General features: G+C 34.6%; 2 protein-coding genes across 2 annotated transcripts in view; one reads left to right on the top strand and one right to left on the bottom strand.

The window, feature by feature from the left end:
- akr7a3 (aldo-keto reductase family 7, member A3 (aflatoxin aldehyde reductase)) overlaps nucleotides 1-7,161 on the top strand; it is an 11,209-nt gene extending 4,048 nt beyond the window's left edge. Inside the window, exons 3-7 of the mRNA XM_073825685.1 lie at nucleotides 1,846-1,950; nucleotides 2,043-2,139; nucleotides 4,150-4,249; nucleotides 4,397-4,526; nucleotides 6,761-7,161. Of these exons, the coding sequence (XP_073681786.1) occupies nucleotides 1,846-1,950; nucleotides 2,043-2,139; nucleotides 4,150-4,249; nucleotides 4,397-4,526; nucleotides 6,761-6,922 (594 nt within the window). The 3' untranslated portion in view covers nucleotides 6,923-7,161. The remainder of the gene's footprint in view (nucleotides 1-1,845; nucleotides 1,951-2,042; nucleotides 2,140-4,149; nucleotides 4,250-4,396; nucleotides 4,527-6,760) is intronic.
- mrto4 (MRT4 homolog, ribosome maturation factor) lies at nucleotides 7,149-13,508 on the bottom strand. Its single transcript, XM_073825684.1, has 8 exons — nucleotides 13,449-13,508; nucleotides 13,099-13,157; nucleotides 12,388-12,491; nucleotides 12,223-12,304; nucleotides 12,021-12,088; nucleotides 11,624-11,775; nucleotides 8,268-8,344; nucleotides 7,149-7,578 (listed from the first exon to the last, which is right to left on the bottom strand). The coding sequence occupies exons 1-8, from the start codon at nucleotides 13,474-13,476 to the stop codon at nucleotides 7,423-7,425; spliced, it is 726 nt and encodes a 241-aa protein (XP_073681785.1). The 5' UTR covers nucleotides 13,477-13,508; the 3' UTR covers nucleotides 7,149-7,422.
- Nucleotides 13,509-13,641: the final 133 nt, after the last annotated feature.

Here is a 13,641-nt window from a genome sequence, read left to right as displayed (position 1 = left end):
AAATAATAATAAAATAAGCTTTATAACTGAATTTATATATATATATATATATATATATATATATATATATATATATATATATATATAAATTTTATTTATATATTTATGTTATTTAAGCAGTTCGAAATGGCAACATTTCTCCTTTTCATTTAGTTTGATTTGAAGTACTAAAATAACTTTATATTATAAATAACTTCATAGACATTTCCAAATAAATGTTATAAAAATAATAAAATAAGCTTTAACTGAAATTAAATAAAATATATTACAAAAAAACTAAACTTATGTTACTAATAAACAATAATAAAATAAGTGTTAACTGTAATTAAATCAAATTTATATATATTAAAAAAATAAACTTGTCATTTCATGTAGTTGCAATGGCAACATTTCTCCTTTTCATTTAGTTTAAAGTACTAAAATAACTAAAAACTAAAACCAAAATAAAAATTTATGGAAACTTTATAGACATTTAAAAATACATTTAAAAACACATTAAAAATAATAAATAATAATAAAATAAGCATTAACTGAATTTAAATAAAATATTTTTTAAAACTAGTCGCAATGGCAACATTTCTCCTTTTCAGTTAGTTTGGTAAAAAAAGTGCTAAAAAAAAGCTAAACCAAAATAAAAATGTATGACTTAATAGACATTTAAAAAAAAAAAACATAAAAATAATACAAATAATAATAAAATAAGCATTAACTGAAATTAAATTTAAAAAAAAATTGAGTCACAATGGCAACATTTCTCCTTTTCAGTTTGATAAAAAAAAGTGCTAAAAAAATTAAAACTAAAACCAAAATAAAAATGAATGATTTTATAGACATTTAAAAATAAAAAAAAATACATAAAAATAATACAAATATATATTATATATAATATTATAATTCAAAATATATATAAAATATATTTACAATATATACAGTACAGACCAAAAGTTTGGACACACCTGTGTTCAAACTTTTGGTCTGTACTGTATATTTTTCTATTTATTAAAGTTTTTACTCTACATTTGTGCAGTTTTCAGTGGGTTAGTGATATTTTTTAAATATATATAAATTAATAAATATTTTTTAAATGTTTTTTTTTAACAAAAACAGTTTTTTTATGTAAAATTCACTTTATAAGAGACCCACATTTCTAACTTTAATTCATGGGGATAACATAATTTCACATGGTTTAGTGTAAGATTTTTGCCCATCTTTTGGAAAATCCAGTTTTAAAAGTAAAAGAAAAAAAACAACTACAAATAACTTTTACCAGTAGGTGGCTGCAGAGCTCCACTGTTTGTTATTTGCTATTTGACCACCTAAAAGATATTTTTTCAGTTGAATTCATATCTACAGTACAGACCAAAAGTTTGGACACACCTGAATGAGAAGGTGTGTCCAAACTTTTGGTCTGTACTGTAAGTGTATCTCAATGATACTAAAATAACACTAAATCACATTAATGTCTATAAGGGGAGTATATTTATAATTATGCCCATTGCTTTTATTTCTTTTGTGTTTATTAGTTCGAATCGCAACTAAAGCAAACCCCTGGGAGGGAAAAACACTCAAACCGGAGAGTGTCCGGAATCAGCTGGAAACGTCCCTGAAGAGGCTGCGCACACAAAGCGTGGACCTGTTTTACCTGCACGCTCCGGACCACCAGAACCCCATTCAGGACACACTACAGGCCTGCAATCAGCTGCATAAAGAGGTGAATCATAATACACTACAGCGCTCTAGACTTTGACCATCAGACATGCACTTTGATAAATACCTTGTTTATGACTGTCTGGCCTAGACAAGCTATGAGAATTATGCAACTTAAAGACATTTGTTGGTGTTTAGGGCAAATTCAAAGAGCTGGGGTTGTCAAACTATGCCTCATGGGAAGTGGCGGAAATCTACTGCATCTGCAAACACAACAACTGGGTGCTTCCTACTGTATATCAAGTAAGTGGATGAATGGATGGATGTCAAATATACAAGTGTTATTTATAAATGAATGAGCCTGTTTTGAACAGCATTCATGTTTTTCTCTGAAGGGCATGTATAATGCAACCACACGACAAGTGGAGACTGAACTTCTGCCTTGTTTGAGATACTTTGGCATCCGTTTCTATGCATACAATCCCCTGGCAGGTATGCATTCAATAATGTTAAGGGTTCAAGCGCATATCTAATTGTTAGAATGGTCAGCGACCTCCACAAAAAACTGATTGTGCAGACCAAACCGTAAGTCATAGAGGCTTGAAACTTGGAGGGATGGTAGTACTCACACCGCCGACAATGTCACCAAAGCTCGCCCCAATCGGCCTGACGGGGGCGCTACAGCGATCAAAAGTATGAAATCACTCATAACGCCTGAACTGTTAATCGCAGGCTTAAAGAAGTAGTTCACTTTCAGAACAAAAATTTACAGATAATGTACTCACCCCCTTGTCATCCAAGATGTTCATGTCTTTTCTTTCTTCAGTCGTAAAGAAATGATGTTTTTTTGAGGAAAATATTTCAGGATTTCTCTCCATATAATGGACTTCTGTGGTGCCCCCAAGTTTGAACTTCCTAAATGCTGTTTAAATGCAGGTTTAAAGGGCTCTAAAAAAAATCCCAGGTTATTTTCTAAAAAAATTTACAATTTATATACTTTTTAATCTCTACACAGAGTACGCTAGACAAGACGAGCATTTGAGGTTAAAAAGTATATAAATTGTAATTTTGCATTTTGGAAGTTCAAACTTGGGGGCACCATAGAAGTCCATTACATGGAGAAAAATCCTGAAATGTTTTTCTCACAAAGCATAATTTTCTTACGACTGAAGTAAGAAAGACATGAACATCTTGAATGACAAGGGGATGAGTACATTACCTGTAAATATTTGTTCTGAAAGTACTACTCCTTTAAGTGTCTGTGTCGTTGGAATCCTTGGCTCACGGCAGACAAAACCCACGGCTCAGATTCAATCGTATTTTCAGGTATTTAGGACTTTTTGCAAAACCTACTTTTGCAAACTAGTTCTAGGTTTTTCGACCAATCGGGACCAAACCAGTGCAGAAAGATTCTCTGGAGAGCGAATATCAACAACTATCAAAAAAGTCGAACTTTCGACTCACCATCGCAAAGGGGTGCCAAAACATTTGAAAGTTTTAGTAAAATGCCTATAACTCCTGAACTGAATGAGATATCTTCACCAAACTCAGAACACTTATGTAAGAGTTAATTCTGAGGTCGCAGGACAAATATTACAGAGTTTGGCCACTTAGTGACATTATAAGAGGGAATAAAACATAAAAATGAACATATCAACATGAAAATCGGTGTGCATGTCTTGGTCCAAAGTCCCACAAGTGTCTAAGGACTTTTGCGTATCCCAAAAAAACATGGCCACCATTGGCTGATGAAGTTTGAGCATCTCATAGACATAGTTAACAGGGGCCCCAAAGTTTGTAAGAAATTTGAAAGAAATTAGCCATTGGTGGGACGATATTGCATTTTTCAAGGGTGTAAATGATTTTTGCACATATACACCATATTCATATCAAATGACAGAACTCCTCATTCCGGACAACTTTGCCTCTAGAACCACAGCTGTCAATCAAATTGTTTGTTAAATGATTGAGAAGATGTAAAAGAAACTACTTTTTTAAACTGGTCCTAGGTTATTTGCTCAAACTGGGAAAAAAACACTGCTGTACAATCCTCTGGACTATCTAGGTCAATACTTATCAAATAAATGTTTACATTTACCCTTTGGGAAGCTCTATCGAGGTTGCTTAGAAAAGGGGCCAGTCCAAATTTAACCAAAATGGCTGTAAAGCCTAAAGGAAAACTCAACTTCACGAAACCTGGTGAGCACATGCAAAAAGGAATACTAATGCATGCAAATGTTTTAAAGAGATCGCACCACAGCTGGCACTGCAACAGTCAAAAATGTTACAAAACGTAATATTTCTATGGTAAATTACCTGTATTTGCAAAAAAGGCTTGCCCCATAATGTCTTGTTTCATGAGTGCTTAAATGCCTTAAAGCACTTGAACCACAGTAATCACAGCTTGCAGCTATGTTTTAAATGTATTTGCAAAACATAATAAATTGGTTTCTTCCTAATGAATAATATAACAAGATGCAACTCTTGCATCTACTCTCACAGGTGGGCTTCTCACGGGGAAATATCACTATGAGGATAAAGACGGCGCTCAGCCTGCGGGACGATTCTTTGGGAACAATTGGGCTGGTGCTTACAGAGAAAGGTGCATTAAATTCAAAATAAATTTATGCATGATATTCCCAACAGTAATGCATTTTTTCCGTCCTGTGTGACCTCAGACTCTAGATCTAGTTAGCTAAACATTAAGACTTTACTATTGTTAATGTGATCAGTGTTACATGTGTTTTAGATACTGGAAGGAGAGTCATTTCCAAGGCATAGATGGCATTCAGAAGGCTCTGCAAGCAGCATATGGCTCAGAGAAACCCAGCTTGACATCAGCTGCTATTCGCTGGATGTACCATCACTCTCATTTGAAAGTAAGAGCTATGTTATTTTAGTCTCATTAAGGTAGGCTACTAATATAGTTTTTCAAACTATTTAAAATATAGTGAATTAAGCTACAAACCCTTTCATTCATGCACAATGTTTCCATCTAAAATGTATTTTGCAACTCTGTAAACCGGTTACCTCACCTAAATATGTGCGTAGATTTGTCATCTTTAGAAAAAGGAAATATGGATATTTTATATGTGAACATACTTTTTTTTTTTTTAGCTTATTTCAGTTAATGTCATAAAACAAGCGAGCTAAATCAATAATAGTATTGACAGTGTCGTGTAAACATGGCTAAAGACGTGAAAAGCGGAGGAACAGACAAAGAGATTCAATTGAGTGAGTCATTTACGCTGGAACTGCTCCGATTGATTCAAACTCGTGACTTCGATCAATTAAGCTCAAGCGATTCACTAGCAAAAACCAGATCAAAAGAGCCATTCATTTTTGAATTTTGACATTGCTTGTAATGATTTTAAAAAGCACGTATAGTACACAAATCATTTGTTTCAGATAGGAACTTCAAAGCGAGTTCGCGAATCATTTGATTCAGATCGGAGGTTTGGAGCATGGATCGTGAATCATTTGAATCAGATTGGGATTCTGGTGCGAGTTCGTGAATCATTTGATTCATATCGAGACTTTGGTGTGGGTTCGCAAATCGTTTGATTCAGAGCGGGACTGCTGGTTCGCAAATCTTCTGGATCAGATCGAAGTTTCGGAGGGCGGATCACAAATCATTTGATTCAGATCGGGATTTCGATGCGGGTTCGCGAATCATTTGGTTCAGAGGTTCGGAGCGTGGATTGCGAATCATTTGATTCAGAGCGGGGTTGCGAATCATTTAGCATGCGGATCGCGAAGCATTTGATTCAGACTGGAACTTAAGTGTACAGTTCTAAAAACAAAAAAAACAAAAAAAAAGAGGAAAAAATACACAATTAACCTACAAATCCTTTCAGAAAATTAACCATGGTTTTAAAGGATAACTGTTGCCAAAATGCAACCTGGGCTGTTTTTTTTTTTTTACTGTAAACGAGACAAACTTATATCTAAAAGCATAATTACGACAAACGAGTTGTTTTTGAGATTGACCGTGATTTAGTTTTGTGGTTAGGGGCCGGTGAATGGGAGTACTAGGGGCATACATTTGAGCACATCAAAATCTATATTTTTACAACACTAAGAAGGCTCGACACACCATGACACTTTGCTCGAAGTATCGCCTGGGTCTCTACACATGAACTCGAGCATTGAGAACATTGTGTACACAGAGTTTACTAAACAGAAAGTTTTTGAACAACTCACTTTCACTGTTTGGGTTTCCGCTCGTGGCCGTCTTGCCAGTCAAGACGTGTCGATCTCCGAATGCGAATTAATTGACTCCATAGGACGAAATATTAGGCTTATATGAGGCTCTTTTTACAACTAGAAGTTTAATATTGTTTTTCACTTGTGACAAAACAATGAATTAGCCGTGCATTTATATGGAAATATGCTTTAGGAGCTATCCATCCTCGCACTCGGAGATCGACACTTCTTGACTGGCAAGACGGCCGCGAGCGGAAACTCAAACAGTGAAAGTGAGTTGTTCAAAACCTTTCTTTTTAGTAAACTGTGTGTACATGAACAATGTTCTCAATGCTGGAGTTCATGTGTAGAGACCCAGGCGATACTTCGAGCAAAGTGTCATGGTGTGTCGAGCCTTCTTAGTGTTGTAAAAATATTGATTTTGATGCGCTAGTACTCCCATTCACTGGCCGCTGACCACAAAACGAAATCACGGTCAATCTCAAAAACGGCTCGTTTGTCATAATCATGCTTTTAGATATAAGTTTGTCTCATTTACAGTAAAAAAAAAAAAAAAACAGCCCAGGTTACAACAGTTACAACAGTTATCCTTTAATATAGTAAAAGTGTAGTAAGCATGTTTTTTTGGTATATGACCACAGTTTTACCACAAATACCATGGTTAGTGTAGCAAACCCATGGTTAGTTCATTTAACCATGTTGTTTCACTTTAAGAGAACACATAGGATGATAATAGAGACAGTTTTCACTGCTTTAGGTTCAACGGAACTTTGAAGAGGTTTAGAGCCAGATTTTTGTTTATGTATGTGAAATTTAGCAAGCAGGAAACACAAATTAAGTCATTTTCCTATAAATCACAATAGGAATAAATTAGATATATCTGATGTGCTGATGTCTGTGGTTTTAGGGTGATCTGGGTGATGGAGTGATTATTGGGATGTCCAGCATGGAGCAGCTGCGTGAGAACTTGACGGCGGCAGCAGAAGGCCCACTTAAACAGGAAGTCGTGGACGCCTTCAAACACGCCTGGGATTTAGTAGCCCATGAATGTCCAAACTACTTCCGCTAGACGCCTCATGAAAATGATAGAACATAACAATAAGAAGCCTGATTTGTAAGAACTAATTTAGAGATCACTTTATTTTTCTATGTTCTTTTTGTGAATAAACATAGATTGGACCAGCCTTCAGCTTCCTAATAAACATAATGACAAAACTAAACATCTTTCTGAGCTCACAAACACTTGATCCCCCCCCCCCCCAATGTTTACATGAGAAAGCAATAAAAAATAAATGTCATCTTGATGAACCTCTGTGTTTTATTGTCTACTTGCTAAAATAACTTATATTTAACAAAAACAATAAAACAGATCACTCTCTGTTCAGTACAGAAGTCCTAAATCCTGTATTTTTTTTGAAAATTGTAGTTGACAATAGAAATTAAACAGTGCAGATGACTGTGAGAGTAACGTAGCTAACTAAAAAAACACTTAATATAACATTTAATGGGTTTATGTTGGATGAACACAACGAATGTTCACAAATAAAGTCCATTGCCTGTGTGCAGGTTTTAATCACTCCCTTCATCCTCTGATTCTTCATCTGTTTCCTTTGTCTTGGTCTCATCGCTGTCACCATCAGTCAATTTTTCAAACTCCCCAGATTCAGAATTCCACATGCACTTGATTGACATTTTGAATTCCGCCATTTCGATTCCAAAGAGTTTCTGAATAGCCAAAAATGAATCGTTTTAGAATAATACAAAAATGAATAAATCCTTTTTAAAATCAAAACTAGTTTACATCCTGAAAGAAATTTTAAAAGCATTGAATCCAAATAAACACGTGATATCTGCTGGTGCATTGTTCTAAAGTAATACATTTAAAAATTACTTCTAAAATTTCTTATAATCCTTGTTTAGTCTATTTTTTAAGAAGCAACACTACATATGTAACCTTGGGCCATAATTATTCTTAAGTAGCACAGGTATATTTGTAGCAATAGCCAAAAATACATTGTAATAATTTTTATTTTATGCCAAAAACCATCAGTATATATAATATTAAGTAAAGATCATGTTTCATGAAGATATTTTGTAAATTTGCTACTGCAAATATTTCAAAACTTAATTTTTGATTAGTGATATGCATTCCTAAGAACTTCATTTGGACAACTTTAAAGGTGATTTTCTCAATATTTAGATTTTTTTGCACCCTCAGATTCCAGATTTTCAAATAGTTGTATCTTAGCCAAACATCAAAATTGATTTACTCTAATCAGCTTTCAGATAATCTATAAATCAATTTCACAAAACTGACCCGTGACTTATTTTGTGGTCCAGGGTCACATGTTATTATGATTTAAAAATACTCATTATGAAAACATATTTTCAGTGTATTAGTGGTACAAACTCACCAGAATTCGGGCCTGTTCAGGTGTGAGTGTGTCTTTCTCTTTACACACTTCAAAATCATTTATCAGTGTCACTACACCTGCAGATGGATTGATAATGTGTTATTGCAAACTGCATTATGTCCAATGAAATTTACAATACACTTATCCTCATCTGAAAACACAATGGTTATACTAAAAGAACAGTTCAGCCAAAAATGAAATTTTGCTAACTATTTACTCACCCTCAGGCAATTCAAGATGTAAATGAGTTTGTTTTAACATCAGAACAGATTTGGAGAAATGTAGCATTAAATCTGCAGTGAATGGGTGCCGTCAGAAGTCCAAATGGCTGATAAAAACATCACAATACTCCACACCACTCCAGTCCATCAGTTAACATCTTGTGAAGCTAAAAGATCATGTGAAAAATCAAATTCATGTTCTCTCACATCAAAATCCACCCACATATTTGTTTAGAAATGTGTTTAGCTTGTAAACAGCACTGAACGTGTGCATATTTCTCTCCTGATTCAGACCAGACAACTTTTCACTGGAGAAAAAGTTTTATAGATAAAAGTAGGGCTGCTCAATTATGGCAAAAATCATAATCACAATTATTTTGGTCAATATTGTATTCACGATTATTTAACACTATTATGAGTGGGTCCAGAACTTTATATTATATTACAATACATTAGAAAAAAAATATACAAATTAATTGAACGTAAAATAAAACAGCATAGTCTTCACTGTAAGAATTAAACATGCTTTGTTTCTTATAAAAAACTACAAAAGTCTCTGTCAATACAAGTGAGTGATTTTGTCTTTGCCTTTTGTTGTTTGATTAACATTAAGCACAGAGATGGCAGAAGGAATATTACTTGTCGCCACTTTAAGAGCTGCACATTCTCAACTGTTTTCGTTATTTTGAGACATAAGTTAAAGCTTAACACGAGTAATCACCAGTCGCAGCATTTTGACATATTTGACCGTTCAAGTACGCATCTTAAGCTAAACGTTCACTTCACTTGTCCACGTTCTGCTCCATCTCTGAACACATACACAGAACAGCGCAAATTCTCTTTCATGCTTTTAAAAACACGACATCAAATAAACATCAATAAATCAAGCACATCCCATTTTATGAAAGTCACGTTACATGATTTTACTGATTGTGAAATTGAGCTTTTATAGAGGAGCCAAAGCGCACCACTGGAAAGGGGGCGGAATCGGGAACAATAATCGTTTTATCTCAATTATTGCATTTTCATAATCGTTTGAAGCAGAAATTGAAATCAAAACTGAATTTCCATTAATTGCACAGTCCTAGATAAAAGACTCGTAATTTAGCAGGAAGCAATGGTTTGAGGTTCAAAACATCTAAATGATGAATTTCCTTTTTGGAAACAAGTAGCTTTTCACTTCACAAGATGTTAACTGATGGACTGGAGTGGTGTGGATTACTTGTGGATTATTGTGATGTTTTGATCAGATGTTTGGACTCTTATTCTGACGGCACCCATTCACTGCAGGGGATCCATTGGTAAGCAAGTGATGCAATGCCACATTTCTCCAAATCTGAAGAAGAAAAACTCATCTACATCTTGGATGGCCTCAGCTGGAGGACATTTTTAGCAATATGTGACCCTGGACCACAAAACCAGTCTTAAGTCGCTGAGGTATATTTGTAGTAATAGCCAAAAATACATTGTATGGGTCAAAATTATTGATTTTTCTTTTATGTCAAAAATCATTAGGAAATTAAGTAAAGATCATGTTACATTAAGATTTTTTGTAAAATTCCTACTGTAAACCTATCAAAATGTAATTTTTGATTAGTAATATGCATTGTTAAGAACTTAATTTGGAGAATTTTAAAGGTGATTTTCTCAGTATTTTGATTTTTTTGCACCCTCAGATTCCAGATTTTCAAATAGATGTATCTTGGCCAAATATTGTCCTATCCTAACAAACCATACATCAATAGAAAGCTTATTTATTGAGATTTCATATGATGTATATATCTCAGTTTTGTAAAAGTTAACCTTATGACTGGTTTTGTGGTCCAGGGTCACATATTTAAAGGTGCCATAGAATGGAAAACTATTTACCTTGGCATAGTTAAATAATAACAGTTGAGTACATGGACATGACATACTGTGAGTCTCAAACACCATCGTTTCCTCCTTCTATAAATCTGGTGTTTGGAAAAGACCACCGAAAAATAGGTCAATTCCAACATAACACAGACTATTACGCAATAGTCCCGATCGTTAATAGTTACACCCCCAATATTTGAATAGACCAATCATCAATAACGTCAGTACATCAGTAAAATAAGGCAAGCCATTGAAGGGTTAGCTTAATGCTAGCGATAGCCTGTTACATTGCAGTACATTAAATTTCACTTACATAAACGGAGAGATGACTGCACTGATGATGGCGAATGATTTACAGATCCGGAGCATCACTAACAAGCATCTAAACTTGTGTGGTAAGTACTTGCGTTGCTGCATTATAACGTTACACAGAGCACATGCGATCACAATAGTGAGAGAAAAATGTTGCCGATTCAAAAAGGCAGATTCAATAAACTGCATATTAGAAGCGGCTAGAGCTCCGTAATTAAATATATATGTGACCCTGGACCACAAAACCAGTCATAAGGTTAAATTTTACAAAACTGAGATGTATACATCATATGAAAGCTCAATAAATAAGCTTTCTATTGATGTATGGTTTGTTAGGATAGGACAATATTTGGCCGAGATACATCTATTTGAAAATCTGGAATCTGAGGGTGCAAAAAAATCTAAATACTGAGAAAATCACCTTTAAAGTTCTCCAAATTAAGTTCTTAACAATGCATATTACTAATCAAAAATTACGTAAGGATTTTACAAAAAAATCTTCATGGAACATGATGTTTACTTAATTTCCTAATGATTTTTGGCATAAAAGAAAAATCAATAATTTTGACCCATACTATGTATTTTTGGCTATTGCTACAAATATACCCCAGCGACTTAAGACTGGTTTTGTGGTCCAGGGTCACATATTTCCTCCATGTGTGAGCTATTGAGATGAGCAACTCTGTGAAACAGCCAATCAGAGCAGAGCCCCCCATTAATATTCAAGGACCTTCCAAATAAGGCGATAATAGAGCATTTCATTCTAGGGACAAATCCTAGGGTTGTAAATGGACCTGTAAAACCATTTCTGGAGAATTTTTGCCCTTTCCTATGGCATTTACCTTCTATGTAGATATCAGAGAACAATTTAAAATATTGTTTCGATGCATTCTATGGCACCTTTAAATTTTGGGTGAACTAACAAATCAATTTGTGTAATAGTTTTCAGCTCAACTAATGCTTTACCTTTCTTCAGAGCTGTAGGGAGGCCCAGTTGTCTGAGCTGTGGCTCCATTGAGTGTGGAAACTGCTCCAGCGGACCTTCATCCAGCGTCACAGCCATGCTGGCTACGTTTCCTGCTCGAGCATAATCCACCTCTTTGAAGTTACTGAAATATCTGTGGGGAAAAAAACATTGGGAATTCATTACGTTTAATTAGAATTCAGTGCTAAAATGTGACAAACTACGGATGTTGGTATATTATCACTTGCATTACTCAATCAAGCAGAAAAGATTATTGACACCATTAATTCCAATCAAATCAAAGTCTACCTAGTTTGAAACTCATCAAGAACAGCTTTATGCACAAGTGGTTTAGGATTATTAAATTGCTGTCTGAATGTCATCTAAACAAATACTTACTCTTGAACCTCGTCTTTAGTTTTGTTTGTGAACAAAACACCTACTTCACCTCTGAGAAACTTGCTCACCTGCAAAACAAACCAGATGATTGAATCCGTCACTCTTGAAATTTTAATTAGTCAGAGTAGTTGGTAAAAACCTTAACATTTTTATAAACATCTATAATTTAGCATTAAATCATTCATGACACACGCTGACATACTTTATGTAGATTATCTTTGTATTCGTCTGATGGGCCTTTACCCAGTGCGATCATCATGACTTTGTTCTTACCGAAGAAGAACCTGAAACACAAAAATCAACCTTAATCTCTTAGAAATCGTAAAAGAACACACAAAAACAATAAATCAGAACCATCTTGGTGTACCGGCTGTGTTTCCAGGCGGTCCTGATGTCTTTTAGCTTGTTGTTTCTCATGTTTTCTACTGAGAAAACAAACATGTATCTGTAGATGTCTGCACATTTCCGCAGCTGAAAGAAAAAAAAACATTTTAATATATTATAAAACAATTGTGATGCTATTGCTTATCTAATTTAGGCCTGGAAATAAGCAATCAATTAAGTTGCTAAAATAAATCACTTTGTCACTAACAAAACCGGATGTAAAGGAGAATTTCAGATCTTCTTGTTTCAAAGAGCATCAATGGAAGCATCTCAAATGTGACCCTGGACTTCGAAACCAGTCTTAAGTGGCATGTGTATATTTGTAGGAACAGCCAAAGATACATTGTACAGTAATATGCTTTGCTAATGACTTAATTTGGACAACTTTAAAGGCAATTTTCTCAAGTTTGATTTTTTTTGCACCTTCAGATTCTAGATTGCCAAATAGTTGTATCTCAGCCAAATACTGTCCTATTCTAACAAACCATACATCAATGGAAAGCTTATTATTATTAAAAAAAAAACATATCATTGTGACTGGTTTTGTGGTCCAGGGTCACATCATGCTGGAGAACATGATCATCAGGTTTTGTTCATCTCAGCTCCACTACTGCTGTCATTCACAAGTACTTCAAAAAATACCATGGTATTACTATGGTACATGCTTGTAGAGTTAGTGAAAAGTCATACTAACCTCTTCAATCAGGGTTTGCTTGGCTTCCAACCCCTTCTTGGATGTTTTGGTTAAAGAAACTGTTAAAAGCAATAATAATGACATTAACAAACTAAAACTCACCCAGCTGAATCAATAACATTAACACTAAATTCAAAACAGTTCAACCACATACGCTAAAGTCTGAGAAACAAGTAACAAACTAGATGTTAATTCAATACTATGCCTATTAAAATGCATATACTTTTAAATTCTCTGACAGGTTCCGCTTTTTAAGTACACCGAGCTACAGCTCGAGTCATTTTTAATGTATAACGTGTAAAGTTGAATAATAATACGTGATAAAACAATATAAAACGTTAAATGAATACCTTTCTTGTCCCTCTTGGATTTCGGCATGGTGCTCACGTTGTGGGCTCTGTGTTTTCTTCTTCGCCTGATTATGTCAAAGCTTTGAGACTGTGAGGAATCACACCGCCTCCTAGTGGTGCTCCCTGGTGTCTCATGAATATTAATTAGAAATTCGTCATAAGCTGAAGGCCACGCCTACTTGGGGAAATAAAC

The sequence above is a fragment of the Garra rufa genome, chromosome 20, assembly GCF_049309525.1.
Source record: "Garra rufa chromosome 20, GarRuf1.0, whole genome shotgun sequence".
In the NCBI taxonomy this organism is placed as follows: Eukaryota; Metazoa; Chordata; class Actinopteri; order Cypriniformes; family Cyprinidae; genus Garra; species Garra rufa.
This window is presented reverse-complemented; position numbering and strand designations above follow the sequence as displayed.

Excerpts from the sequence above, each read along its gene's own strand:
- mrto4 (XM_073825684.1), bottom strand. The coding sequence starts at position 13,476 with ATGCCGAAATCCAAGAGGGACAAGAAAG. Across the intron at positions 12,089-12,222 it reads ACAAAGATAATCTACATAAA|GTGAGCAAGTTTCTCAGAGG; the intron begins GTATGTCAGCGT and ends TTTGTTTTGCAG. Across the intron at positions 8,345-11,623 it reads CCCTACAGCTCTGAAGAAAG|GTGTAGTGACACTGATAAAT; the intron begins GTAAAGCATTAG and ends ATCCATCTGCAG.